The 23,496-nt window shown below is 56.8% G+C and overlaps 3 protein-coding genes across 5 annotated transcripts; 2 read left to right on the top strand and 1 right to left on the bottom strand.

Annotated features, from left to right (window-relative positions):
- The first annotated feature begins 1,854 nt into the window (after positions 1–1,854).
- Positions 1,855–16,724, top strand: RHBDF1 (rhomboid 5 homolog 1). Of its 3 annotated transcripts, XM_031447732.2 has the most exons (18): positions 9,436–9,491; positions 9,763–9,903; positions 9,973–10,103; positions 11,057–11,270; positions 11,676–11,885; positions 11,964–12,086; positions 12,159–12,316; positions 12,835–13,092; positions 13,194–13,305; positions 13,416–13,490; positions 13,596–13,757; positions 14,342–14,442; positions 14,553–14,616; positions 15,010–15,104; positions 15,341–15,416; positions 15,489–15,589; positions 15,703–15,856; positions 16,059–16,724. In XM_031447732.2, the coding sequence occupies exons 2-18, from the start codon at positions 9,787–9,789 to the stop codon at positions 16,476–16,478; spliced, it is 2,571 nt and encodes an 856-aa protein (XP_031303592.2). In that variant the 5' UTR covers positions 9,436–9,491; positions 9,763–9,786; the 3' UTR covers positions 16,479–16,724. The 3 variants fall into 3 exon arrangements, with proteins under 3 accessions (XP_031303593.2, XP_064334293.1, XP_031303592.2); XM_031447733.2 differs by lacking the exon at positions 9,436–9,491 and adding an exon at positions 1,855–1,982 and having other exon boundaries at positions 9,763–10,103; XM_064478223.1 differs by having other exon boundaries at positions 9,435–9,491; positions 9,763–10,103.
- A 401-nt stretch (positions 16,725–17,125) lies between these two features.
- On the bottom strand, positions 17,126–20,188 carry SNRNP25 (small nuclear ribonucleoprotein U11/U12 subunit 25). Its single transcript, XM_010991082.3, has 5 exons — positions 19,943–20,188; positions 19,005–19,095; positions 18,659–18,764; positions 18,005–18,079; positions 17,126–17,537 (listed from the first exon to the last, which is right to left on the bottom strand). Exons 1-5 carry the CDS (start codon positions 19,982–19,984, stop codon positions 17,480–17,482), a joined length of 372 nt encoding a protein of 123 aa, XP_010989384.1. The 5' UTR covers positions 19,985–20,188; the 3' UTR covers positions 17,126–17,479.
- A 130-nt stretch (positions 20,189–20,318) lies between these two features.
- On the top strand, positions 20,319–23,496 carry POLR3K (RNA polymerase III subunit K). The gene is made up of 3 exons (XM_010991079.3): positions 20,319–20,492; positions 21,720–21,807; positions 23,033–23,496. The coding sequence occupies exons 1-3, from the start codon at positions 20,382–20,384 to the stop codon at positions 23,158–23,160; spliced, it is 327 nt and encodes a 108-aa protein (XP_010989381.1). The 5' UTR covers positions 20,319–20,381; the 3' UTR covers positions 23,161–23,496.

Raw genomic sequence — 23,496 nt, 5'->3', positions numbered from 1 at the left:
CTGAAGGTGACTCCTGGCAGCTGAGGGTGGGGGGCTGGGGAGTGAGCACCTGTCCCAGCTGCAAGCTAGTTGGGCAGCTGGGAATGAGTGTCTGGGTTGTGGAGGGGTCTGGAGGGTGCCCTGCAGCACTGTATGCCCAGCCATGGCATGCTTTGGAGGTGATCCCAGACCCTGGCCTCCAGAGAGGACACCACTGCTGGCCCTGCCAGCCCCGTCTGGGCATCCAGGTGGGTGGGGCATGCTTATTCCTGGCAGGGGTCAAGAATGCCAGGCATGGAGAGACTGTCCTGTCTCTGGCTGAGGGCCTGGCATGGGAAGGGTGGCACGTGTGGGCTGCAGGAGCCCTGAGCGTCAACATGGGTAACCTTCCTCTTGCCTTGTGTCCCCAAGGCCCCTGAAGTCACCCCCCATGGCCACCCCAGTAAAGAAGTCCTCCTGTAGCCCTCCAAAGCTTTCACTGTCTCCCTCTGCCTAAGAATTGTGTTGATATACCTGTGTTTGCTAATGACCTGGTATGTGTCGGCACTACTCTGTCCTGTGGTATGGACAAGGAGACAATCAGAGGGTTTTGTCCCTTGCCCGGGTTCCAGGGCCAACCTGTAAGCTGGCTGCCACCTCAAATTGTCACCTTTATTTTCTCTGCAGCCAAGGACCAGGGCAGTCCCACCCTTGGCATTTTTGCTAACCGTGGCAGCAACTTGGTTCAGAGAGGAAAAGGACCACCTGGTCCCAGACCAGCAAAGGGCCCGAAGACACATTTGTGGGTCCCCCGAGGCTTTTGGGGCTGGGCCTCACATGCCTCAGTATTGTGGCCCCAGTGGAAGGGTGCTTAGAACACCCATGGTCCCAGTTCTGTTTTCTCTGAAGGAAGAAGAAAGATCACCCAGAATCTCTCCATGGAGAGTGGGGCCCGCCACCACTCACAGTGCCTGCTCAGCCCTGCCTATATCCTGCCATTGACCTCTCACCCCCATTGGTCTTTCTTTGGGGTGGTTGTGCCGCCCCCCACCCAAGTCCAGCAATGTCAGGTGTGAGGAATGCTGGAAAACCCTCTCCAGCAGCCTCAGCCTAGAGCAGATGGGTCATTTTTTGTTCAACTCAGCAAGTGCAAGAGTGAGCTCCCCCCACCCCGGGGCGGTTCGTGAGCTCTGAAAGAAGAGCACAGAGTGGTGGCCAGAAATGGTGCTGCCACCTCTGTTCCCAGGGTTCCAGCCTGGTCTGGGAGTACCTGCTGGGGAAGCTGGGCTGGAGGGGTGGGGGCACATAGGGGCCTGGGGAGGGGGTAACTGCTCTAATTCTGCTGTTGGTGTGGGTGCAAGTGAGTGTGTGTATAAAGCAGGTGTATGAGTGAATGTGAGTGGGTATAGAGCGTGAACGCTGGAGCATGTGTGTGCGAGTTTGTGACTGCTCACGTGTGACTTAGGGCAAGAGACTTGTCCACCGGCCTTTGGAGGAGGCTGGTGGATAGATTTACAGTAGATCCAGGGACGCTCTCCCACATCTACCCTCCGCACACGCCCACCCTCCGCCTCCACCCTTTCTCAAGCAAGAGCAGAGGCAGAAAAAGGTCAGGACTCACTCTGGAGTCCAGGAGTGGCTGAGGAGCCCAGGACCAACATTGGCCATCAGGCTCCGTGCAACTGGGCCACCAGATCCTCCCTCCTCGGCCAGGGTGCTTTCGACCCCTGGCCACAGGTGTCCCCGCGGCCAAACACAGGGGAGAGCGGAGCCTAGCGGCCTTCCCGGAGGAGGTGACTCGGGCCGGGCGGGCCGCGCGCATTCCTGAGCCCTGAGTCAGCGCGGCCGCCCCCTCCGGCCGGGCCCGCCCCCGGCGCGCACGCCCCTCGCTCCATGGCATTCCCGGGCGGGCGGTCCGGACGGGCGGGCGGGGACTCGGAGGCGCGGGCGCCCTCCGGGCCGGCGGCGGCAGCCCCTCCCCGAAGCCCTCAGGACCCCCGAAGACCCCAGTGCCGGCGGCGGCGGTGAGTGAGCGCGCCGGGAGCGGGGCGCGGGGCGCGGGGCGCGGGCCGGGCGGGTTCCGGAGCTGCGCCCGCTGCGCGCGGGGATGGTCCTCAGCCCTTCACGGCCGGAGCCGCTCCGAGCGGCCAGAGTCTAGCCGCGTTCGGGCTTCGGGCGACTCTCCGACCGAGGCGGCCGGACTTTCCTTCCCGGAGTTTCCCGAGCCGCCCAGGAGGCGGCCCAGCCCCAGATTCCTACCCCAGCGCGCCGCAAAAATAGCCCGTGGCCGGATTAGCACGTCCCAGCGGCCTGACCCGGCCGGACAGCTCGGCTCCAGCCCCCGCCCAACAGCTGAGGGTCCTGGGAGCGGGAGGTCTCGGAGTCCGAGGGTGTCCCCAGGCTCCTCTGTGCTGTACTCCCCCCCCCCCCCTTACGTTTCCCTTCCCGGCCACCGCCAGTGGGTGGTGTCTCCAAGTCGAAACTCCAGCTCAGAGGGTGGGACTTCTGCAGATCATCCCTGTCCCAGTCGTCCTCATTGGGGATGGGAATAATTTCAGCAATAACAGCAGTAGCTGTGGAGCTAGGGATAGGGGACTGACCCTAACTTGGGCTTCACAACCCGTCTCCCCACTCTGTGAACCCTGGAAGCTGCAGACGCTCGCTCCCCCTTCGCTGTGCTCAGTGGCTGGGAGGAGCAGGCCAGGACTGAGCCTAAGGCCACCCCCAGTGCCTTGAAGCAGGCCTTTTTCTGGCTGAGGAGATGGCTGGACCCCCGTGCTCAGGGCCCTGGGGAGGGCCTTGCTGGGGACAGGTCTGTGGGGTGGGGAATAGACCAGGGTTCCAGATGGTCCTGAACAAAGTTCCTTCTTCTGTGTATGCAGCTTGGTGTTGTGTATTTCTGTGTCTGTCTGGGTGGGCAGGGTGGGGGTCTGGAGGCCCTAGCCCTGCTGAGAAAAGTTCCCCCCACCCCCACCTTGGGATTTCCTGGCAGAGAAGATTCAAGGATGAAACTGGCTTTTCAGGTTTGGCCCAGCTACATGCTGGGTTCTCCCCACCCCCATGGAGCCAACCCCAGCCCCTGTAGCCCCCACCCAGAGGTTAGGAGGAATTGGCAGCCTAGCAGTGGCTGGGCCCAAGGGATTCCTGAGGCTGCGCCCCCTGCCACCGGGGTTATTCTGGGCAAGCTGGGTACTTTTCCTTGAGAAGAGCAGGGGCTACTAGCAGGGGCTGGTAGTGGGGCACAGGAGTTGAGGGGCCCTGGATTGAAGGTGCCAGGCCCCAGGCCTTGTCCCAGACCCTCCAAGCAGGCTGCACCTATTGCACAGACAGGCTGACCGAGGGCACCAGAGCTGGGCATCACCATGAGCAGCATCCCTAATCCAGCATTAGTGGGCCAGACACACCATTGCCCCAGGAGCTCGAATTCTAAGGGAGCCCTTGGTTCAGAGGGAATCACCGAGCTCTCGCCTTCCTTCCAGGGCCCACCCTCAGGGTCTTCCTCGTTCAGGCACACCCTACTGCTCCTCTCCCCAGATGTGAGGGGCTCCCCTTCGCCAGCTCCAGTTTCCCCCGCCCTAGTGTCTGTGACAGGATGGACTTTCTGCCCAAGGATCAAATTCCTTAGCTTCTGCCTGTTTTCTGGGTTGGGTGACTCCCTCTTCCCTGAACTGAGATGCTCCACTGTGTGGAGGTGGGGTAGAGTTGGGGGGGGGTGTGCCTCACAGCCTGAGGAGCTCAGATGATCTGCCCCTCCCCTAGAGGGCTGTGGCCTCCCCTACCCAGCTCCTGGGCAGACATGGCCCCAGGCTTTGAACCCCCAGGAGGCTGGGTGGCCTCAGGCAGTGACTGGCCTCTCTGAGCCGAGCCTCAATTTCTGATCTGTAAGATGGACACAGAGGACCCCCTCCAGGGGTTGTGGCAGGTCAGTGGGATGAGCTAGAGTCAGGTTTGAGGCAGGTGTGCCAGGCTTCTGAGGACTGGGGCCGTTTCTACTCTGATAATAGACTGCAGGGACTTGGTGTCCCCCCTAGGGCCTCTTGGATGTCATCCAGCCCTGATGTGTCCTGGGAAGGGCTGCTAAGTCTGAGTGTAGATGGGCACTGGGGAGCACATGTGGGGTCATCAGGGGCACTTCTGGGATCTTTGACTGGTGACTAGGCTGCTCTTCTTCCCTCTGGCCAGGCCCATTGATGGGATGTGGGTCTTTCCACTCTGCAGTTTGAAGGGTGCTTGCACCCAACTACTGAGATCCAGCTGGACCCCAGATTGTCATACCCAGAACCTGCTGTAGCTAAGTCCGTGCCCTGCCCCCTTGCTGACTATGTGGCACAGACAGGTCGTCCAAGCTCTCTGAGCCTCAGGGCTCCCTTCCCCCAGGGTGTTTCCACCTTGTCAGACCCAGAGGGGTCACAGGCTTTCATTCTGGCAGTCAGTGACTCCCTGGGCCATATATGCCTGTCCAGCCTTTGGGCAGCGCCCCGTCATAGGGCCAGTGCAGGCTCCCTTTCCTGTACTGCCCTCCTGGGGCAGGTCCCAGAGTCCCAGGGCCTCCTGCAGTGGGGGGCCTCCTGTTGTCCTGTATTGGCCCCTGCATGCTCATTTGGGGTGACGGCTAGCGATGGGTGACTTGGGGAGGCAGAGATCCGATGTGTCCTCCCGGGGATAGGCACAGGGCACTGAACAGTCCACCAGCCAGCTCTCAGGTCTGCCCTGAACCTCATAGCTTCCACAGAAAAGCAGAGGGGTTGCTGAGAGGGTTGAGGAGGCCCTGGCCAGTAACATTCTCAACGTGACGCCATGTACAAATGTGGTCAGGAGGCACCAAGAAACCAGCTGACTTTTGCTTTGTGGCCTAGTAGCACGTGGTGGAGGCTACCTTCTAGGCTATAAGACAGCTGATGACCCCCTCCCAAGGGAGATCTGGGGTTGGGCATCAGGTTAGGAGTCAAGTGGAAGATGGTCAGAGGGCAGGGCTCAAGTGGGAAGGACCATGCTAAGGGGAGCTGGGGACACATCTGGGCAGGTGTCCTGGGGCCACGCCATCCACTTGGCCTCCAGCTGCCCCAGTGGGTGTCGTCTTGCGAGTGCACAGGGCAGGCCTATGTGCCATAGTGGAGGGTCCAGCTTTACCCTGGCCACGGCCACTGTCCAGATCTGGGTGGGCCCGAGCTTCTCCCCTGTCTCCTGCCTCTTGGCCACACCCTCCCAGGCTGGGCCTTGCTGAAGTCTCGCCCCAGGTCTCCCCATGGCTTGGGCCCTGGCTGCACAAGCTCCTCAGGGAGCTCCCCACAGCCAGCAGGCATCACCAGCCTGTCTGTTTTCTTTATTAAAAGGAAAAACAACCTGGGGGGGGAGGGAGTAATTAGATTTAATTAATTAATTAATTAATTAATTATTTAATGGAGGTACCGGGGATTGAATCCAGGATCTTGCACGTGCTAAGCATGTACTCTACTACTGAGCTGTACCCCACCCCCACCTTTCTTTCTTTTTAATGGAATTATAATTGATTTACAGTATTATATTTTTAGGTCCAGCCCGTTTTTTTAATATTGATTGATTGATTGAAGTGTAGTTGATTTGCAATGTTGCGTTACTGCCTGATGTACAGGACGGTGATACACTTATACATATATATATTCCTCTTTTAAAAAATTTTATTTTTTATTGAAGTGTAGTTGATTTACATATATGCCTTTTCGTATTCTTTTTCATTATAGGCTATTACAAGATTTTTTTTATTGAAGTATAGTCAGTTTACCATGCTGTGTTAATTTCTGATGTACAGCATAATGTTTCAGTCATACATATACATACATGTATTCGTTTTCATATTTTTTCGTTATAGGTTACTATAAGATATTGAATATACTTCCCTGTGCTATACAGTAGAACCTTGTTGTTTATCTATTTTATGTATAGTAGTTAGTATCTGCAAATCTTGAACTATGAATTTATCCCACCACTCCACCATCCCCCTGGTTAACCGCAAGTTTCTTTGTGAGTCTGTCTCTGTTTTGTAAATAAGTTCATTTGTCCCTTCTTTTTTTTTTTTTTTTTTTTTAGATTCCACATATAAGTGATATCATCTGGTATTTGTCTTTCTTTTTCTGGCTTACTTCACTTAGAATGATGATCTCCAGGTCCATCCATGTTGCTACCAATGGCATTATTTTATTCTTTTTTATGGCTGAGTAGTAGTCCACTATATGTATGTGTGTGTATGTGTAGGGGTGTGTGTGTGTGTGTGTGTATATATATATATATATATATATACACATATACATACACCCCTCCCCACATCTTCTTTATCCAGTCATCTGTCGATGGACATTTAGGTTATTTCCATGTCTTGGCTATTGTAAGTAGTGCTGCTGTGAACACTGGGGTGCACGTATCTTTTCGAATTAGAGTTTCCTCCGAATGTATGCCCAGGAGTGGGATTGAGGTCCAGCCTATTTTTGATTCAGCTGCTGCTCTTTGTGCACTTACTGTGTGCCAGGCACTCCTCTGGCCCCTGATTGTCAAATGGGAACATTCAGGGTTGCGGGTGGTGGAGGTGAGCAGGGTCAGTGTCCAGGGTCTCAGACCAGGCTCTCCTCAGTAGTCTCCCTGCACTGGCTCCCGCTTCCTGGACTCTCTGGTGCCTCAGTCATCCCCGTGGCAGGAACGTCTGCTCCTCAGTGGGACCCTCTTGCACTCCTCCTCCAGCCTTGGGCCCTAATGGCTACTCCCCTCGCTCCCACTTAGAGCAGCCCTCGTTGTCTGGTTACCCTGCCGGGCCTGGTTACCCTGCGGGGCCTTCGTCCCTCAGCTTCACCCCCAGCCTTGCCTCTTGCTCTTGAGCTGCTCCGTGTGTAGGTGTGTAGCATCACTGCTCTGTCCCCATTGTGAGCTTCTGCTTCGTCAGACCCTCCCATTCACTTCTAGATGCCCATTTGAGTGTCTCCGGATGTGTCTGGGCCCTGGCTGGGTGGCCATGAATGTGGCCAGAGTGACTCAGGCACTGTGTGACCCCTCCCTGGGCTGTGTTTCTCCTCGCACTCAGGGGCAGCAGAGCAGAGATGCTGCTGGGAATCCCCCCCGAGGGGCCTTCTGGGAACAAGAGCCCACTGTGCGCCAGGAGGAGGCCGAGACACTGAGCCACTGTCTCCTCTGGGCGGGCACCGTGCCCCTTCCTGGCCCAGACTCTTTGTCTGGCCTGGGCCTGTCCCTCCCCCACAGCCTCAGGGTCCACTGCAGAGCACCCCCACCACCACCCTGCTACTTTTGAATCCCACCCACTTGAGGGCCAGATTGGGGAGGATGGGCACCCAGGAGTAGGACGGGCTGGGAACCCACAGCACTGAGGGCAGGGAGCTGGGTGGGTTACGGAGCACCCTCCAGCCTCTGCCTCAATCACAGGAGGGGGTTGGGTGGAGGTGAGGGACGCCAGGAGGTCTGCGTGCACAGGCAGGGAGCTGGTGCCTCTGTCACTAGCTGACCGGCTCTTGGTGTCTCTGGGGCTCCTTGTGTGTGCTCGCCACCCCCTCCCCACCCCTTGCTTGTGCTGTCCCTGTGAGTTGGATGCTGAGCGCTGGTCTCCTGGTTCAGATCCCAGAGGGACCAGTTCTCAGGATGCCGCCAGACCCCGCCCGCCTCCACCCACTTCTAGGGAGCCTTGCATCTGACTGCAGCTTGTGGGGCTTGGGTTGGGCAGGGGCCTGGAAGGGCTTCCCAGGGGTATGGGAATAAGTGCTGCCCTGGGCCCTTTTCCGAGGGTCAGAGCTGGTGAAGGCAGGGGAGAGGGGCTTGGCCCTGGGGGGCTGTGTCGATGGATAGACTCCTGGGGCATAATCAGCTCAGACTGGAATGTAAGGGATGGGGCAGGAAGTCAGAAGGCATCCCTAAATGACCTCCTCCTCCCTGGGCCTGTTTCTGGTCAGCATAGGGCCCATGGGGGTGTGAGGAGTTGCCCTGGGATTGTTCCTAACTGGTGCAGGGCCAGCGGAAGTGTGAATGGTGAGTCATGTCACTGTAGGGGTAACAGGAGTGAGTAGTGTCGTGGGCCTACCCCTGGTCGGTATAGAGCCAGTCGGAACTATGATCAATGGATCAATGTTCAGGCCTGGCCCTGTCTGGTACAGGGCCAGTGGGACCTGGGTACTGGGTCCTGGGTGGGACCCCAGTTGTCATAAGACCATTAGAAGCTGTGAGTACTGTCCTGGGCATGTCTGTGGGTGGCCTGGGGCTGGTAGCAGCTGTAAGCAGGATGTGGGGCTGCCTGTTTTTTGTGTGGGGCCAGGAGGAGCCGTGTGCTGTGCCCTCCCCGGTCTGTGTACAAGAGTGAGCGGCCTCCCTGGACATCCCCAGGTCAGTACCTAGCTGGGAGTTGCTCTGAGCAGGGTCCCGGCCCTTCCCTGGTCTGTGTAAGTCCAGTAGCAGCTGTGTCCCTAGTTATGCTGCCCTGAATATGTGACCTTGGATCAGGCAGGCCTTCCTTCTAGGCCTCAGTTTCCCCATTTGTAAAGTAATAATGGGGCTTACTCTTACTTTACAAATAGGAAGAGTATCTCCTCCAAGCATTTGAGAGGGAGGCTCAGAATTGGAAGCTGTTTCTGGGGACATGAACAGATGGGTTACAGACACCGCTGTTCAGAAGCTGTCAGGGTCTGAAGCCCTTTGAGGAGGCCAAGGGATTTGGGTTTCTTGGCCCTCCTAGAATTGCTCTCCTGCTATCCTTGTTCCACTGTGTTCAGGAACCTCCTGTCTTGGTTGGTTGTCCTATTTCCAGACCCCTTGTGCTCCTCCTTTGGGGACGGGACCCTAACCCTAACCTTGAAAGTGGTGTTTGGTAAAGGGGAAAATAGTGCCAAGGAGGCCAGTGCTCAACATTACATGGAGAGGCAGTGGTGGCCTCTCTCTTCCGGGTCCCGGGCCGTTCCCCTGTGCCAAGGTGATATGAGGTGGAGCTCTCAGATGCTGCGGAGCAGGCCACTCTCCCACGCTGAGCTTCTTTGCTGCTGTTTCTGGGCATGTGGCGCCCCCTGGTGGTCATGGCAGTGTTTTCACCTGGTGGTTTTCAGGTGGTCCCTTGGCTGTTGGAGCTCTTGGACCCTGGAAACCATGTGGCCCCTCCATGAGTTGGAGGGATCACGCACCCCTGTTGTGGGTCCTCTGTTTCTGGAACAGCTGTCATGGTGGTTAAGAGAGTGAGGTCAGGGTCAACCAGGCTTGAGATTTGCCCCATGTACTGTCGGGGCCTGCCTGTGTCCTCATGCTCATTCATACCTCTGCACTGGCCTCGTTCTCTGTGTGAGGATCACCCCGCCCCCCAACCTTGCTCACTAGATCACCTTAGAAGCCTTTGCTCTGATGTCATCTCACTGGGAGGCATCACTGCCTCTGGAAACCGGAGCGTACTATATTATCCCTATCACCCTTTGCATCTTTCAGCACCTTCCATCTACTTACAGGTGTATTGTTTGTCTGCACTAGAAGCTCCAGGAGTGCTGGGACTTTGCCTGTTTTGGTTTCCTTGTTTCCCCACCAACGTAAGCACCTAGGAGTGGCTTATAGTAGGTTGTTAACTACGTGTCCCATGAATTTCTCATCTGAGGACCTAGTATGTGCCTGGCAATATCTTTGGGGATGACAGAGGCAGGTGCCAAGCGTGTCAGTGCTGAGCACATCCTAGCACTTTGGCGATGGGAGCTGGGCCTCCCTCCCCCTGGGGTCATCACTGCTTCCCTATCCTCCTGGGAGCCCCATGAACCTTCAGAGACCTGTCAGCATTGTTACTGAATAACCCGCCGCACCCTCTAGGCCCGCCCTGCTCTGCTTGGAACCATGAGCGAGGCCCGCAGGGACAGCACCAGCAGCCTGCAGCGGAAGAAGCCACCGTGGCTGAAGCTAGATATCCCAGCTGTGATGCCCCCGGCTGCCGAGGAGCCCAGCTTCCTGCAGGTAGGCCCTGGCCAGCAGGGGCTGTGGGGCCACCCCGTCCAGCCCCCTCACCGTGACCCCGTCGCCCAGCCCCTAAGACGCCAGGCATTCTTGCGGAGTGTGAGTATGCCAGCCGAGACCGCCCACCTGCCCTCGCCCCACCATGAGCCCCGGCGGCCGGTGCTGCAGCGCCAGATGTCCATCACGCAGACCATCCGCAGGTACCTGTCCATCCTGGCTGCTCAGGGGTTGGGGGCTGGGGGCTGGTGGGGCAGAGGCAGGCACACAGAGCCCCCTTTGGGTCCCAGGGCTGGGGATGGAGCAGAGGCCCCTCTTGTCTCGGCTTCCTCCTCCATCTGTCCCCCATGTCACCCCGTCCTTTTCCTGCTCTGGGGACCAAAAGCTATTACCTGCCACCTTTCTCTGCTCTCCCCCAGCACTTGCTCTCTCCTCTCTGTCTCCCCCACCCAAATGCTCTGGCCCCCGAACAGCCGACAGGTGCGCTTTGGGCGTGTCCACACTCTGCCCCTCTCGGGTCCCCCTGCTGCCCGCAGGGCCCTCACGCAGCGCCCGTCTCTCACTCGGTCCCTGCTCAGGTACCGTGGGCAGGGCATGAGTGTGTTGGCATCAGCTGGCGTGTGCATGGCTTATGACCTCTCGGGAGCTGCCAGCGTGGTTGGTGTTTCTTGGGGGCTCCTAATGGCAGGTGCTGGCAGCATTTTTGCGCATATGTCCAAGGGCTGGGGGCAGCCTGCCTGAGTTTACAGCACCCACTGCCTGGGTTCTGTGGTATCTGAGGTCAAGCTGCTGCCCAGGGCTGAGCTTTCTCTGGCTGAGCTGAGGGCTGAATTCTGAATTCTATCTCGTGGCTCAGTGTCTCCCCCACAAACCCCCAATTCAGGGATGAGGATGAGGGCCTGTGTGAAACACTCACCTTTTTCACACAGGCTGCCAGCTATGGTGCTAGTGGCAAGTTGGATTTGGCTAATTGTTTAGTGGGGGGCCAGGGCTGAAGCCTACTTATTCTCTGAATCAGACCCAGCCCACCTGGACCCCAGACCCTGGAGTTACAGGAGGCCTGGGGTAGGCACAGTGCCCACGTGGGGTGCCTGTGAGGCCCCTGCTGGAGAGAGGGGAGAGCTGGCTTCCCCTTGCTGACTCCCTCCCGTGGCAGGGGCACCGCTGACTGGTTTGGAGTGAGCAAGGACAGTGACAGCACCCAGAAGTGGCAGCGCAAGAGCATCCGTCACTGCAGCCAGCGCTATGGGAAGCTGAAGCCCCAGGTCATCCGGGAGCTGGACCTGCCCAGCCAGGACAACGTGTCGCTGACCAGCACTGAGACGCCCCCTCCACTGTATGTGGGGCCATGCCAGCTGGGCATGCAGAAGGTATGCCGTTCTGCTGCTGCTGCTGCCTCCCATAGGCCCTTTACTCTTCTCCCCTGAACCAGGGTTGGGGACATGGCCAGCCTAAGCAAAGGAGGTTGCTTGGAGCTTGTGGTCTGGGAGGGTGGTCCCATAAAGGCACCTAAGATACCCTCAGGGAAGGGGGTTTTGGGGGAAATGACAGGGTCCTGGGATTGTACAGCCCTTGCCCAGGGTGAACAGCTTAGTACAGGAAATATAGGTGGAGAGAGGGACCCATCAGCCCAGTGGGGTGAGGTGGTACCCACTTGGCTGTCCAGGGGACCTATTGGGGCATGAGGGACCCTCCACAGTGGGGTCTGGGGAAGGGAAGGAACCTCTTCCGCAACCACCCAGCACCTGACTCCGGCATCTCCTCCCCTCCTCCAGATCATAGACCCCCTGGCCCGGGGCCGGGCCTTCCGCTTGGCAGATGACGCCACCGATGGCCTGAGTGCCCCGCACACGCCTGTCACGCCGGGTGCTGCGTCCCTCTGCTCCTTCTCCAGCTCCCGCTCTGGTTTCAACCGGCTCCCGCGGCGGCGCAAGCGCGAGTCGGTGGCCAAGATGAGCTTCCGGGCGGCCGCTGCGCTGGTGAAGGTGGGTGGCAGGGGGCTGGGCTGGGGGTGGGGCCGAGCCGGCACCACGCCGCGTGCTCGCTCACCCCTTCTCTGGCAGGGCCGCTCGGTTAGGGATGGCACCTTGCGCCGAGTGCAGCGCCGAAGCTTCACTCCTGCCAGCTTCTTGGAGGAGGACACAGCTGACTTCCCTGACGAGCTAGACACGTCCTTCTTTGCTCGGGTAAGAGCCTGTGGGCATCACCTGTGGCCCCTTCACCTGTGCGTCTCACGCTGACTGCGCGTGTTTGCTCAGGAAGGTGTCCTCCACGAGGAGCTGTCCACGTACCCGGACGAGGTGTTTGAATCCCCATCAGAGGCAGCGCTCAAGGAGTGGGAGAAAGCCCCAGAGCAGGCGGACCTCACGGGCGGGGCCCTGGACCGCAGCGAGCTTGAGCGCAGCCATCTGATGTTGTGAGTAATTCCCTGCAGGCTGGGGAAGGGTTGAGGGGAGGCCCTGCTGCTGTCGGGGACCTCTGGGCACGAGGTCATGACACCCTTGAGGGCCGAGGGGTGAAGTCGTCTCGAGGACTGGGAGCCCAGCTTGGCAACTGCGACTGGGGGACCCAGGACTGGGCACAGTTTGAGCCTTGGTGGCCCACTCCAGAAACACGACGGCAGTCCCAGAGCCCACAGGCTGGAGAGAATCCAACTAGGGGTGGGGTGGGGGTGGGGGAGGTGATGTAGTTAATACCTGTAGATGGGCCAGGGAACCTCATGTAGGTCCAGTTCCCACCTCCCTGCCATACCCGGAGCGGCTCAAGATTGCTGTTTTACTGGTAAGAAGGAGGCTGGTGTTGACATCAACCTGTCACTCAGTATCTTCACTGTTGGATGGGAGCAAAAGACGCAGGACTGCCCTCCTCCTGCAGGGAATGGACTGCAGCAGGTGGGAAGTCTGGGGCTGGAAGTGACAGCACTCCTTCCCCCAGGCCTCTGGAACGTGGCTGGCGCAAGCAGAAGGAGGGTGGCGCGGCGGCCTCGCAGCCCAAGGTGCGGCTGCGGCAGGAGGTGGTGAGCACAGTGGGGCAGCGGCGTGGCCAGCGCATTGCGATGCCGGTGCGAAAGTTCTTCGCCAGGGAGAAGCGGCCTTACGGACTGGGCATGGTGGGCCGGCTCACCAACCGCACTTACCGCAAGCGAATCGACAGCTATGTCAAACGGCAGATTGAGGACATGGACGACCACAGGTAGGCATGGAGGGGATGTGGCTTCCGACAGGCAAGGCTCCAGGTTGGGGGTGGGGGCTCCTGGTGGAGGATGCTGCCTCTGCTGACAATTTGCCCCGCAGGCCTTTCTTCACCTACTGGCTCACCTTCGTGCACTCACTCGTCACCATTCTAGCCGTGTGCATCTATGGTATAGCACCGGTAGGCTTCTCACAGCACGAGACCGTGGACTCGGTGAGCCTGGGTGCCCTCCTGTGAGATCTGGGCTCTGGGCTCCCGCCCTCCTATTCTGGGAGGAGAGGGCCCAACTGAGCTCCGTTTGAACTTTCTCCCCAATGTCCCAGGTGCTGCGGAACCGCGGGGTCTATGAGAATGTCAAGTACGTGCAGCAGGAGAACTTCTGGATCGGGCCCAGCTCGGTGAGGGCGGGGCCTGGAGGGGCGGGGCCTGGCCATGAGGGGCGGAGACCCTGAGCTGGCAGGGGCCGGGCCGCAGCTGCAGCGGCACATCCCATTCCCCTACAGGAGGCTCTCATTCACCTGGGTGCCAAGTTCTCGCCCTGCATGCGCCAGGATCCGCAGGTGCATAGTTTCATCCACGCTGCGCGTGAACGCGAAAAGCACTCGGCCTGCTGCGTGCGCAACGACCGATCTGGCTGCGTGCAGACCTCGGAGGAAGAGTGCTCGGTGCGTGCCCTACCAGCTGCTGGCAGCCTGGTCTGCTCCTTGTGTTTGTGGTTCCCTTGAAATTTCAGATAGAGCCGGTTGAGCTGTTCTCAACTCCTAGTTCTCAGAATGTTATTCCATTGGTCTGTGGAAGGCCCCTCACCTCACATTCTCCCCTTTCCATCCCAACCTCCATTTCTGCTGGTGGCCCTGTAGACAGCATGCCCTTAATTAGGGTGCTCTCTTTCCCCACGTGTCCATCTTACTTTTTTGTGTGTGTCTTAAGTTTACATAAGTTGTATTGCCTTATTTTTCCCACGAAACAGTCTTAAAATTTCAACCAAGTTTTTTTTTTTAATCTCATGTGCAGTTTCCTGATTTCGGATACAAGTTGTTTCTGTTTTTAAGCTAATAGAAATTTTGCTGTTGAACTTATAACAATCTCCCAACAGGTCTGCGCATTCCCAGAGTGTCAATTCATAGAAGTTGGGTTGTAGAGTCGGGAGGAGGAACTCAGTGGTTTTACTTTTGATACCTGCCTCCTGGAGATGGCCCTGGGAGAGGGGTGGGCTCTGCGTAGGGGCTGACCCTGTGTCCTCCCACAGTCCACGCTGGCAGTGTGGGTGAAGTGGCCCTTCCATCCCAGTGCCCCAGACCTTGCTGGCCACAGGAGGCAGTTCGGCTCTGTCTGCCATCAGGACCCCAGGTAAGTGTTGCTGGCTCCTCCCTTTGTTTGTGTCTCTCTTGGGAGTAGGGTGGGCAAGTGCTAAGCCAAGGGCACAAAGCAAGGTCTGACCACATCCTGGGCTCATGCAGGGTGTGTGACGAGCCTTCCTCCGAGGACCCCCATGAGTGGCCCGATGACATCACCAAGTGGCCGGTGAGCTGGGGTGAAGGGGTTGTTGGAAAGTCACCTTTGTTTTGGTGGGGAGGAAATGACACCTTACCCATTAGTAATGGCAGAGAGGTCCCTATTGTGGGACCTCCCTGTGTTTTCAGATGCTACACCCTGGCCTTTAAGCCAGCCTGTCCATCCACCAATGCTTCTCTGAGCAGGTAGTCAGAGCGAAACCAGGTGAAGACTTGGGAGGTCAAATGACATTTTTCCAGTTTGACAGATGGTCCAACTGAGGTTCAGCTTGAAGCCTGCTTGTAGTCGAGGGAGGCCTGTTTCCTACCCTAGGAGCCTGTCCATCATTGCCCCGACCAAGCATGGTGAAGGGCCCAAGGTTAGGGGAGGCCCTGACCCAACTTATCCCCATTTGTGACCCAGATCTGCACCAAAAACAGCGCTGGCAACCACACCAACCACCCTCACATGGACTGTGTCATCACGGGCCGGCCCTGCTGCATTGGCACCAAGGGCAGGTAGGGGTGCCTGTGTGTGCATGTGCAGCTGGTCCTGGGCACAGATTGTTGCCCTTGGGCTGGGCCCTTCTCCTCCGCTACCAAGTCCCCCAAAACCCGACACCAGGGGGTGTGTGGTGACAAAGGGTCTGGACTTATCCAGGGCCAACAAAGGTGGGCAACCGGGCCTGAAGCCGGGGCCTAGGTCCCAGCAAGTCTCCCTCTTTCAGTCCTCCCAACCCTGCCTGACCTTCTAGGTGTGAGATCACCTCCCGGGAGTACTGTGACTTCATGAGGGGCTACTTCCATGAGGAAGCCACACTCTGCTCTCAGGTAGGCCTCTGGGGTGAGGGTCCCTCTCCTCTCCCCCCAGCTGCGGTGGGAGCTGATGGGCCCTCTGCACAGGTACACTGCATGGACGACGTGTGTGGGCTCCTGCCCTTCCTCAACCCCGAGGTGCCTGACCAGTTCTATCGCCTGTGGCTGTCCCTCTTCTTGCACGCTGGGCAAGTGACACTGTGGGCTGAGCAGGGTGGGGTGGGGTGAGGTGGGCGGTCTCAGGGACCCTAGAAGTAGCTGGCTGGCCTTCCCTGAGTGTCCCCCACTCCCGCCCATACAGGATCCTGCACTGCCTGGTATCTGTCTGCTTCCAGATGACTGTCCTGCGGGACCTGGAGAAGCTGGCCGGCTGGCACCGCATAGCCATCATCTACCTGCTAAGTGGTATCACTGGTAACCTGGCCAGTGCCATCTTCCTGCCATACCGGGCGGAGGTAAGGCAGCCTCAGGGTGGGGCCCTCCCGTGTGCACCTGTGGCCTGGCAGGAGCTGGGTCCACATCAGCACAGAGCTGCTTGAGCCCCTCCACTTGGCTCCTCCATCCTGATATGCTCTGGGCCACAGGAGGTGGGAGGACAGGCTTGGGGTACAGGGGCCTTCTCAGGCCTGCTGGCTCACACCACCCACCCACCCCCAGGTGGGCCCGGCCGGCTCACAGTTCGGCATCCTGGCCTGCCTCTTCGTGGAGCTCTTCCAGAGCTGGCAGATCCTGGCGCGACCCTGGCGGGCCTTCTTCAAGCTGCTGGCCGTGGTGCTCTTCCTCTTCACCTTCGGGCTGCTACCCTGGATTGACAACTTTGCCCACATCTCAGGCTTCATCAGCGGCCTCTTCCTCTCCTTTGCCTTCCTGCCCTATATCAGCTTCGGCAAGTTCGACCTGTACCGCAAGCGCTGCCAGATCATCGTCTTCCAGGTGGTCTTCCTGGGCCTCCTGGCTGGCCTGGTGGTCCTCTTCTACTTCTACCCTGTCCGCTGTGAGTGGTGTGAGTTCCTCACCTGCATCCCCTTCACTGACAAGTTCTGCGAGAAGTATGAGCTGGACGCTCAGCTCCACTGAGCGGGCGGGGGCGCTGGGGCCACGCGCTCCAGTGGGCAGAGCCTGACCCGTGGGCTCGGGACTCTGCGAGCGCCGATTCCCAAACACAGACCCTTTGTGCCTTGTTCACTGCTGGTGAACCTCTCGTACTTCCCTGCATTTCTTACACTAGTTCCTGCCATGATCCTCTAACTTGTCTCTCGACGACCACCTCACGTGGCCAATAAATGGACCGGGAGCGTTTTAGCTGCCACTAACTTGACCACAGCTGCTTCTCCTTTCTGGTTTCTGGCCAGGGGCTCTGGAGGGAGGTCTCTCAGGTCAGTTCCTCAGAATAGGGAACTAAGTGTCAAATGCACCTCCCAGTGACACCGTCAGTCAGGTGGACACGCCCCATCCCCATTCTATAGAATGACTAACTGGTAGGCAACGATGGGACAAGGATAGACGAGTATGCTGTCCCACCTCCCCATGCGCACCGAGGAGCACCCCATCCCAGCCGCCCTGGCCCAGCCACCTGCTCCCAATTCCAGCCCCAGGCTACCTCCCTTTCCAGGAGCCACTGAAGGCACTGTTGTGGGTGGGCCCCATGGGCTGAAGCTGGAGGCCCTGTCCACGGCTGGGCTCAGACTGCAGGCCCCCTGTGTCCCCACAAGCAGAAACAGAAAGCTAGTCACTGTGTTTTTACTTCCTCCTGGCTGTAGACATCACAGTGACAGGCTCGTGTGGTTTGGGGAGAGGGGTGGCCCAAGCTTCAGATGTAGCATCTCAGACTTTGGGACTCACCCGCCACCAGTCTCTGCCTCTGCCTCCCGTCTCTGATGGGGCAGCGCCAGTCCCTTCTGCCCCTGGAACTGTGGCTTGACTTTGCAAACTAAGCAGAAATAGGTTTATTCTGTGCACAGGGCTAGGCTCCCAGCCCTGTGGAATCTGCCGTGTGATAAGGATTCATGCTGACAGTCCAGTTGGGCCCATCTGGGGTGAGGTGAGCTCAAGACTCAGAATTGTCCTTGTCTGGAGGTTCACTTTTGTCTCAGCTTTTTGATGAAGGACACCTCATCCCGATTCCGGATACCATAGCTGAAAGAGAAGGAAGGGCATGAAGTGTCCAATCTACAGAAGGGCACATTTGTGAGTCCTCACCTGAGGCTGATGAGGGACTGAGAGAAAGCAGGTGGAAAGAGCATGGTGTTCAGGAAGGCAAGGAGGTGGCAGTGGTCATCCTCCCACCCCCACGCACGCTCTTATTTCTCTTCCCCTGGCTCTGCAGCCCTGAACTGCCTCTGGTGAGAAGCAGCAGGACCCCATCCCCTTCCGTTGCTCCTCTGCCTCCTATTCTAGCAGGGAGGCCTCCAGGAAGCTCCTTGCAGGAGGGCGTCAGTCCAATGAGGGACTTTCCTGGTCTCACACATTCCCCAGGAAGTGATTTAAGATCCTTCCTTCCTTTAAAAGCACCTGGAGGGGACCCCAGCCCTATGGCAGAGCATGGGGAATAAGAAAGCCACAGAACAGATACCTCCCTGCAGCTCAAGACAGCCTGAACTTACTCTCGGAGCTTCTTCCGGTCCTCTGTGAGTTTCTCTCCTGCGGAGGTCAGATGGTATGTCCTCCACACATAGGACCTGTAAGACGAGGACTCAGTAAACCATGAGCAGGGTAAGCAGAGCAGCTGGGATGCAGATGCTGGGCATGAGGATGACTCAAGGCGCTCAGCTCTGCAGGTCCTGAGGCAGCCAGTCTCCTCCAGGCTATTTTCCTGTACCACGTGTGTACCAGGTGTGAGGCAGGTACAAGAAGGCACTGATCTCAAAGGGATGCATGGGGGGGCTGGGGGCCAAACACACCTTGCTAATGAAACAGGTGGCAGTACCAAGACACGGCTAACAGGAGACTGAGGGTGAGGACCCAGGTGAGGAGCTGGCAGCCGTACCATCTGTCACTAGGGAAACCACTTCCAGACACACTGGAAATGCCCTAGGGTGTCCCAATGTGAAGATATCCAGCTGCCCAGATGGCAGCTTCCCCAGGGAGGGTGATGGAGGCACAAAAGCACCTGCCCTGCCTGAAGGCTCGGGACAGGGAGCCTGTGGCTTCCACCTGCACTCTGTAGCAGAGCCCAGGTGACAGCAAGTGCTCGTGTGGAGTCCCACACCAGCTCCTGTGAAGGACTGCAAGCAGGAGCTGCTGGCCGCCCCACCTACCAGCTGATGTGCTGAATGCCCCCTTCACGCTCCTGCCTGAGCTGCACGTATCGCTGGATGGCCTTCTTCAGGTCGAGGACCGTGGCATTCTGGACTACAACCACAGCTGCAACCAGGGACACAAATGGGAGAAGAGCCATGGTGGGAACCTGCAGCCACAGCCTCAGACAGCTAGAGAGGAGCACTGAAGTTCTGTTTCCTCCCAAGGCTCAAGTCTGGGCAGGCTGGGCTTGTGGCTGCCCCAACACATCTAGACACTGCCCTGAGTTTCCCACTGACCAGTCCTGCTAACATCTTTCCCTGTGAAAGTTGAAACTGCACGGCCTCAAGGGAGGGCAGCACTTACGCATTACTTCTCCATCCATCTTGCACACTCGGACCGTCATTGCTTGGCCATATTCTAGTGCTATTTGGGAATTGACCTCTTCCAAAGTAACCTAGAAAAGACCAAAGGTGGTGGTGGGAACCCTGGCTGTCTTTACCACTCAGACCAACAATAAAGGAAAACAAGGCGATAGTGTTCAACAAGTGGTGCTACATTTTTTCAAGGTTCTTGCTCATATGTGAGAGTTTCCCAGTTTTTCAGCACCTCAATCTCATGTCCCACCCACATTTTCTATTAAGTGGACAGAGACTTGGGAGAAAGAAGAGCAAAGAAACAGACAAGGAGAATGGACCAACTTGAGAATCAGCCCCTGGCTCCTCCAGCCCGGGTGTTGGGTGGGAGGATGGACATTCGGCCTGACTGTCCAGCCTGAGAGCCCCTGACCACCAGGACCCAGGCCAGGGCCTCAGGTAAGGCTGAGGCAGGGGTGCAAAATTTACCGGGTCACCAAAAAACGGTAATGATCAACATCTTAATACAAGTGTTAAGGAAATAGGAGTTAAAAATTCCATGACGGAAAATAACAAGGATTAAAAGCTGGACCCTACCAAACCATACTGAAGATTGAGAAGGAAAAAACCAGTAATACTGATCTTGTTTTTATTTGAAATTATGTTACTTTGCCTATCATAGGCTTTTTTACACAAACTTTGCGTTTTAAAAACACTGCATTGACATGTCACGTGTCCTGACCAGTGGGTTTTTGGCGCCCCTTTAAATTACGCCCCCGAGGCGAGAACCTCCCTCGCCCCTCCACGCCCGGCCGGAGCTAAAACCCGCATTTACGCCCGGAGGCGTCTCCTCCAGTCCTTTGGGCCGCAGCCCGCCATCGGCACCCCCGGGGTCCGTCCGCGCCCCAACACACCACCTCGATAGGAAGGCCCCCGCCCCGCCCGCACCTGGATCGGAAGGTCGCAGAGCAGCGGGTCCTGCACCACCATGGCCAGACCCTCCTGGAACACGTCTACCGCCTCGGAGTGAGGCAGCGCCTCCTCCTCGTCCTCCTCTTCTTCTTGCGGCTCGGGCCGCGCAGACGCCTCCGCTGCCTCCAGGGCGCCTCGCCGCCCGCAGGTTCCGCCAACACCCCAACTCCGCGCGATAGGGGCGACACAGCTACACCTCCGGGACACTGGGGGGCGGGGCTACCTCGAGCACCAATGGGAAGTGAGTCTCTGGGAGATGGCCTGCCGCAGTGCTCACTGGGAGCGCGGAATCGGCGTGTCTATTGGTGGGCTGAGGGGCGGGGCGGCTGCCCGGACGAGTAGGAGTTCGGCGCGTCTGGCTGGCTGCGCCGAGCCGCTGCGGGAGCTTCCGGGAACATCGGGCCGGTCAGCCGAGATGCTGCTCTTTTGCCCGGGCTGCGGGAACGGGCTAATCGTAGAGGAGGGGCAGCGCTGCCACCGCTTCGCCTGCAACACCTGCCCCTACGTGCACAACATCACCCGCAAGGTGGGTCCCGGCCGGACCTCCCTGCCCGGCGCGAGGAGCGGAAGCTGACATTCTCACGGGTCTACCAGGCCCGGACCCAGGTCTTCCCCAGTCCTGTCCTGTCCTCCTGCTCCGATTTCCCTTCCTGACGCTCTCTGCCCAGCAACGCCGGCTTCTCGGAGGCTCTGCGGTCTTGCACGTGACGCTACCACCAGACCCTGTGCACGGGTTTTTGTCCGGTCCACTCTTCCCTTTGGGTACCTGTGTCTCTCGTTCGTGTTTTTATTTAAGTGATTATTTAAATTTGCAGCCTCTCCATTTTATACTCCTTCCCCTACTTTTACTTTTCCCGTGGGACTCACTGCCTTCCAACAGGCTTAATTTACTTACGCACTTTGTTAATACTAGGATATAAACTGTAGGAGTGTTAGGGAACCAAACTTGGGTCTGGTCCGCTCGCCCTCGCACAGTAAAGCCAACTACTGACACTGAATTGTGGTAAGGCGCCAGACGAGGAGACTGGGTCAGCTCATGCTCTAAAAGCTAGAACTCCCTGGTGGATTTCAAGGAAGCATTTTTAAAGTCAAGGTGCTGGAGGGGAGTTGCAGAGTATGTGATCACATCCTGCATAATTCTCTGATTGATTGATGATGAGGTAACAGAGTGGTGTCACAGGGGTGAGCATCAATCCTCAGGCCAAGGTCCTCATGGTCATCAAGTACTTAACTTCCTCTTTTTGGTGGGGATTTTAGCATCTGCAAAACAACCCAGGAAATGTGCATCAGATACTGTTATTTGTTGCAACCGTTATCTAGGTACTTCGGAGAGGAGCTAAAGCAGAGGGCATGGGGGGAGGAGTCCGTCCCAGGAAGGCCCCATAGGGTCCTGCTTGGTTGCAGGAGAGCAGGAATTTTCCAATTTTTTTCCCTCTTTTGTTCTACTGTATAACTGTGTTGTGGGAGTTTAGAGCCTGAAACTGGAAAGAGTGAACTCTTTATGTAACCCTGAAATTTCAAGGATGTCTGGTAAATCTTGGAAAAGAAGCCAGTTGTGACCTTCTTAGAAAGCTCTCTGCCTGAGGGCAGTGGCTGGGCTACCTGGCTGAGTGCACCTGTTTGCCTTCAATTGTATTTGGTTGTATTTGTTGAAGGAAGGAAGCGAAGTCTGGGGAGATGCTGGAGGGCGCGTAGGGCTTGGTGACCCAGGTGGATACTGTTCGCTTACTGAAGACTTGCCGTCGTTTGTTAGGTAACAAATCGGAAGTACCCAAAGCTGAAAGAAGTGGATGATGTGCTCGGTGGAGCAGCTGCTTGGGAGAATGTCGACTCTACTGCAGGTGAGCTGTGGTTGAGTGTGAGGCGGCTGACTGTGCCATGGCAGGGCCGAGTCTGTGATATGCTTGTGTGCAGTGGGCGTCTAAAAGCAAAAAGTGTATTTGCTTTCTTCTTTAGTAGTTTATTTGTTACACAAACAATATTGGCACAAGCTTTGGAGTTACTCAGGCCTAATATAGAGTCTCAGAGTGACCTCTCATTGTATGGCCTTAACCTTTCTGGGGCAAATCCATAGTCATAGATTGTGAGAGCATGAAGTGAGTGTTTGGCATATAATAGGCACTCAACAGGTGGCAGCTGTGATGAGAGCCACAAAAACTGGAGTAATAAGAAATCAGAATCTAAGGGCAAAATACTGTCTTTTTTGTTCTAATGTAGATTTTTAAAAGTTAATAGTAGAGAGCATTAAACTGCATAAATATCCAGTAAAATTAGTATTTATTTTTAGTCCTGATTCATTTCTGATGTAGATAGATGTGACCAAGGAAGGAAAGAGGCATGACCTGCACTGAGAAGTGGGAGAGCTCACGTAGGATTCGTGCTGTCTTTTTACCCCAAGAGAAGAACATCTGGGCCTGCTATGTTAAAAATTTAATATTGGCAGGATTTATCAGTAGAAGATGAATTACATACCAGATGTCCAACTGGTGCTTGATAGTGTTTGAAGGCGTTTCCATCAAGAGCAAGGTTCTCAGATTGAAATCACAGTGAAAGTAAATACGTGCCTTGGAACACTTTGAAAAAATGTGGGATGTGTGGTTAGATCTTGATGAGACTAGCCCAGGGAACTTCTCCCAAAATGGATCCCTCAATTTACGGGCAAGTAGGTTGGTCGTACGCTGGGCGCTCCTTTGGGAAGGTAAGAGAGCTTGTGCACTTTTTAGGGGAGTCTGCAGGGTGTGGACTCTGTAATGCACACAGCAGCCATGTCACCTCTTATGTTATGTTTCCAACCAGTCTTCAGTCAGATTTGAGGAAAAGGGACCCAGAGAGAGGAGGAGGCATGTTTTCAGGATCCCAGGTCTCCTCCTTTCTCAGTGAGAGCATAGCAGGAATGATGCCTTAAATCGTGGTAGAAGGTACCCTGGGTGAGGGATACCCAGTGAGCTGATGAGGATGGGGGATATCTTTGCTACCTTTGGCATAACACCTAATAAGTGTATTGGTCATGAGCATCATTTTTAAAAAAATAAATGTGGGTCACTTGTCTGTTTTTCTCATTGCCAGAGCCCTGTCCCAAATGTGAACATCCTCGTGCCTATTTCATGCAGCTTCAGACCCGCTCTGCGGACGAACCAATGACCACCTTCTACAAGTGCTGCAACACGCAGTGTGGACACCGCTGGAGGGACTAGGGCTAGGCTGGCCCAGCTGCGTCAGCATCTGCTTCCCCACTTCCCCAGGGTAGATTCCCAGCTGCGAGCGTGAACCGTGTGTCCTGAGGGTCTTTGCTGGGCTGGCTGGCCAGGGGGTCGGGAAATGGAGCACATCTGCTAGTCAGTGGATTAACTCACTGATGTCCAGGGAGACTTTGTGTATGGGGAGGTGTACCCATAACTGAGTGCCTCTGTTCAAGGTCCTGTTCACCTTTTACATTTATCAGGCCATTGGCATCCTCTCACCATGAACCGACACTCTTCAATACTTATAAGGTTTGCACAACTAATAAAGTAAAACATCAATTTAGTACA

This window comes from Camelus dromedarius, chromosome 24, assembly GCF_036321535.1.
Source record: "Camelus dromedarius isolate mCamDro1 chromosome 24, mCamDro1.pat, whole genome shotgun sequence".
Lineage (NCBI taxonomy): Eukaryota > Metazoa > Chordata > Mammalia > Artiodactyla > Camelidae > Camelus > Camelus dromedarius.
This window is presented reverse-complemented; position numbering and strand designations above follow the sequence as displayed.

What these genes read in the sequence shown, in the direction of transcription:
- SNRNP25 (XM_010991082.3), bottom strand. Translation starts at nt 19,984, where the DNA reads ATGGTGGTGCAGGACCCGCTGCTCTGCGACCTTCCGATCCAG. An exon ending in GATGGATGGAGAAGTAATGC is followed by an intron (nt 18,765 to 19,004) that starts GTAAGTGCTGCC and finishes CCCTGGTTGCAG; the next exon opens with CTGTGGTTGTAGTCCAGAAT. An exon ending in GACCGGAAGAAGCTCCGAGA is followed by an intron (nt 17,538 to 18,004) that starts GTAAGTTCAGGC and finishes CTTCTCTTTCAG; the next exon opens with CTATGGTATCCGGAATCGGG.
- RHBDF1 (XM_031447733.2), top strand. Translation starts at nt 9,787, where the DNA reads ATGAGCGAGGCCCGCAGGGACAGCACCAGCAGCCTGCAGCGGAAGAAG. An exon ending in CGGCCGCTGCGCTGGTGAAG is followed by an intron (nt 11,886 to 11,963) that starts GTGGGTGGCAGG and finishes CTTCTCTGGCAG; the next exon opens with GGCCGCTCGGTTAGGGATGG. An exon ending in CCTCGGAGGAAGAGTGCTCG is followed by an intron (nt 13,758 to 14,341) that starts GTGCGTGCCCTA and finishes GTCCTCCCACAG; the next exon opens with TCCACGCTGGCAGTGTGGGT.
- POLR3K (XM_010991079.3), top strand. Translation starts at nt 20,382, where the DNA reads ATGCTGCTCTTTTGCCCGGGCTGCGGGAACGGGCTAATCGTAGAGGAG. An exon ending in TGCACAACATCACCCGCAAG is followed by an intron (nt 20,493 to 21,719) that starts GTGGGTCCCGGC and finishes GTCGTTTGTTAG; the next exon opens with GTAACAAATCGGAAGTACCC. An exon ending in GAATGTCGACTCTACTGCAG is followed by an intron (nt 21,808 to 23,032) that starts GTGAGCTGTGGT and finishes TCTCATTGCCAG; the next exon opens with AGCCCTGTCCCAAATGTGAA.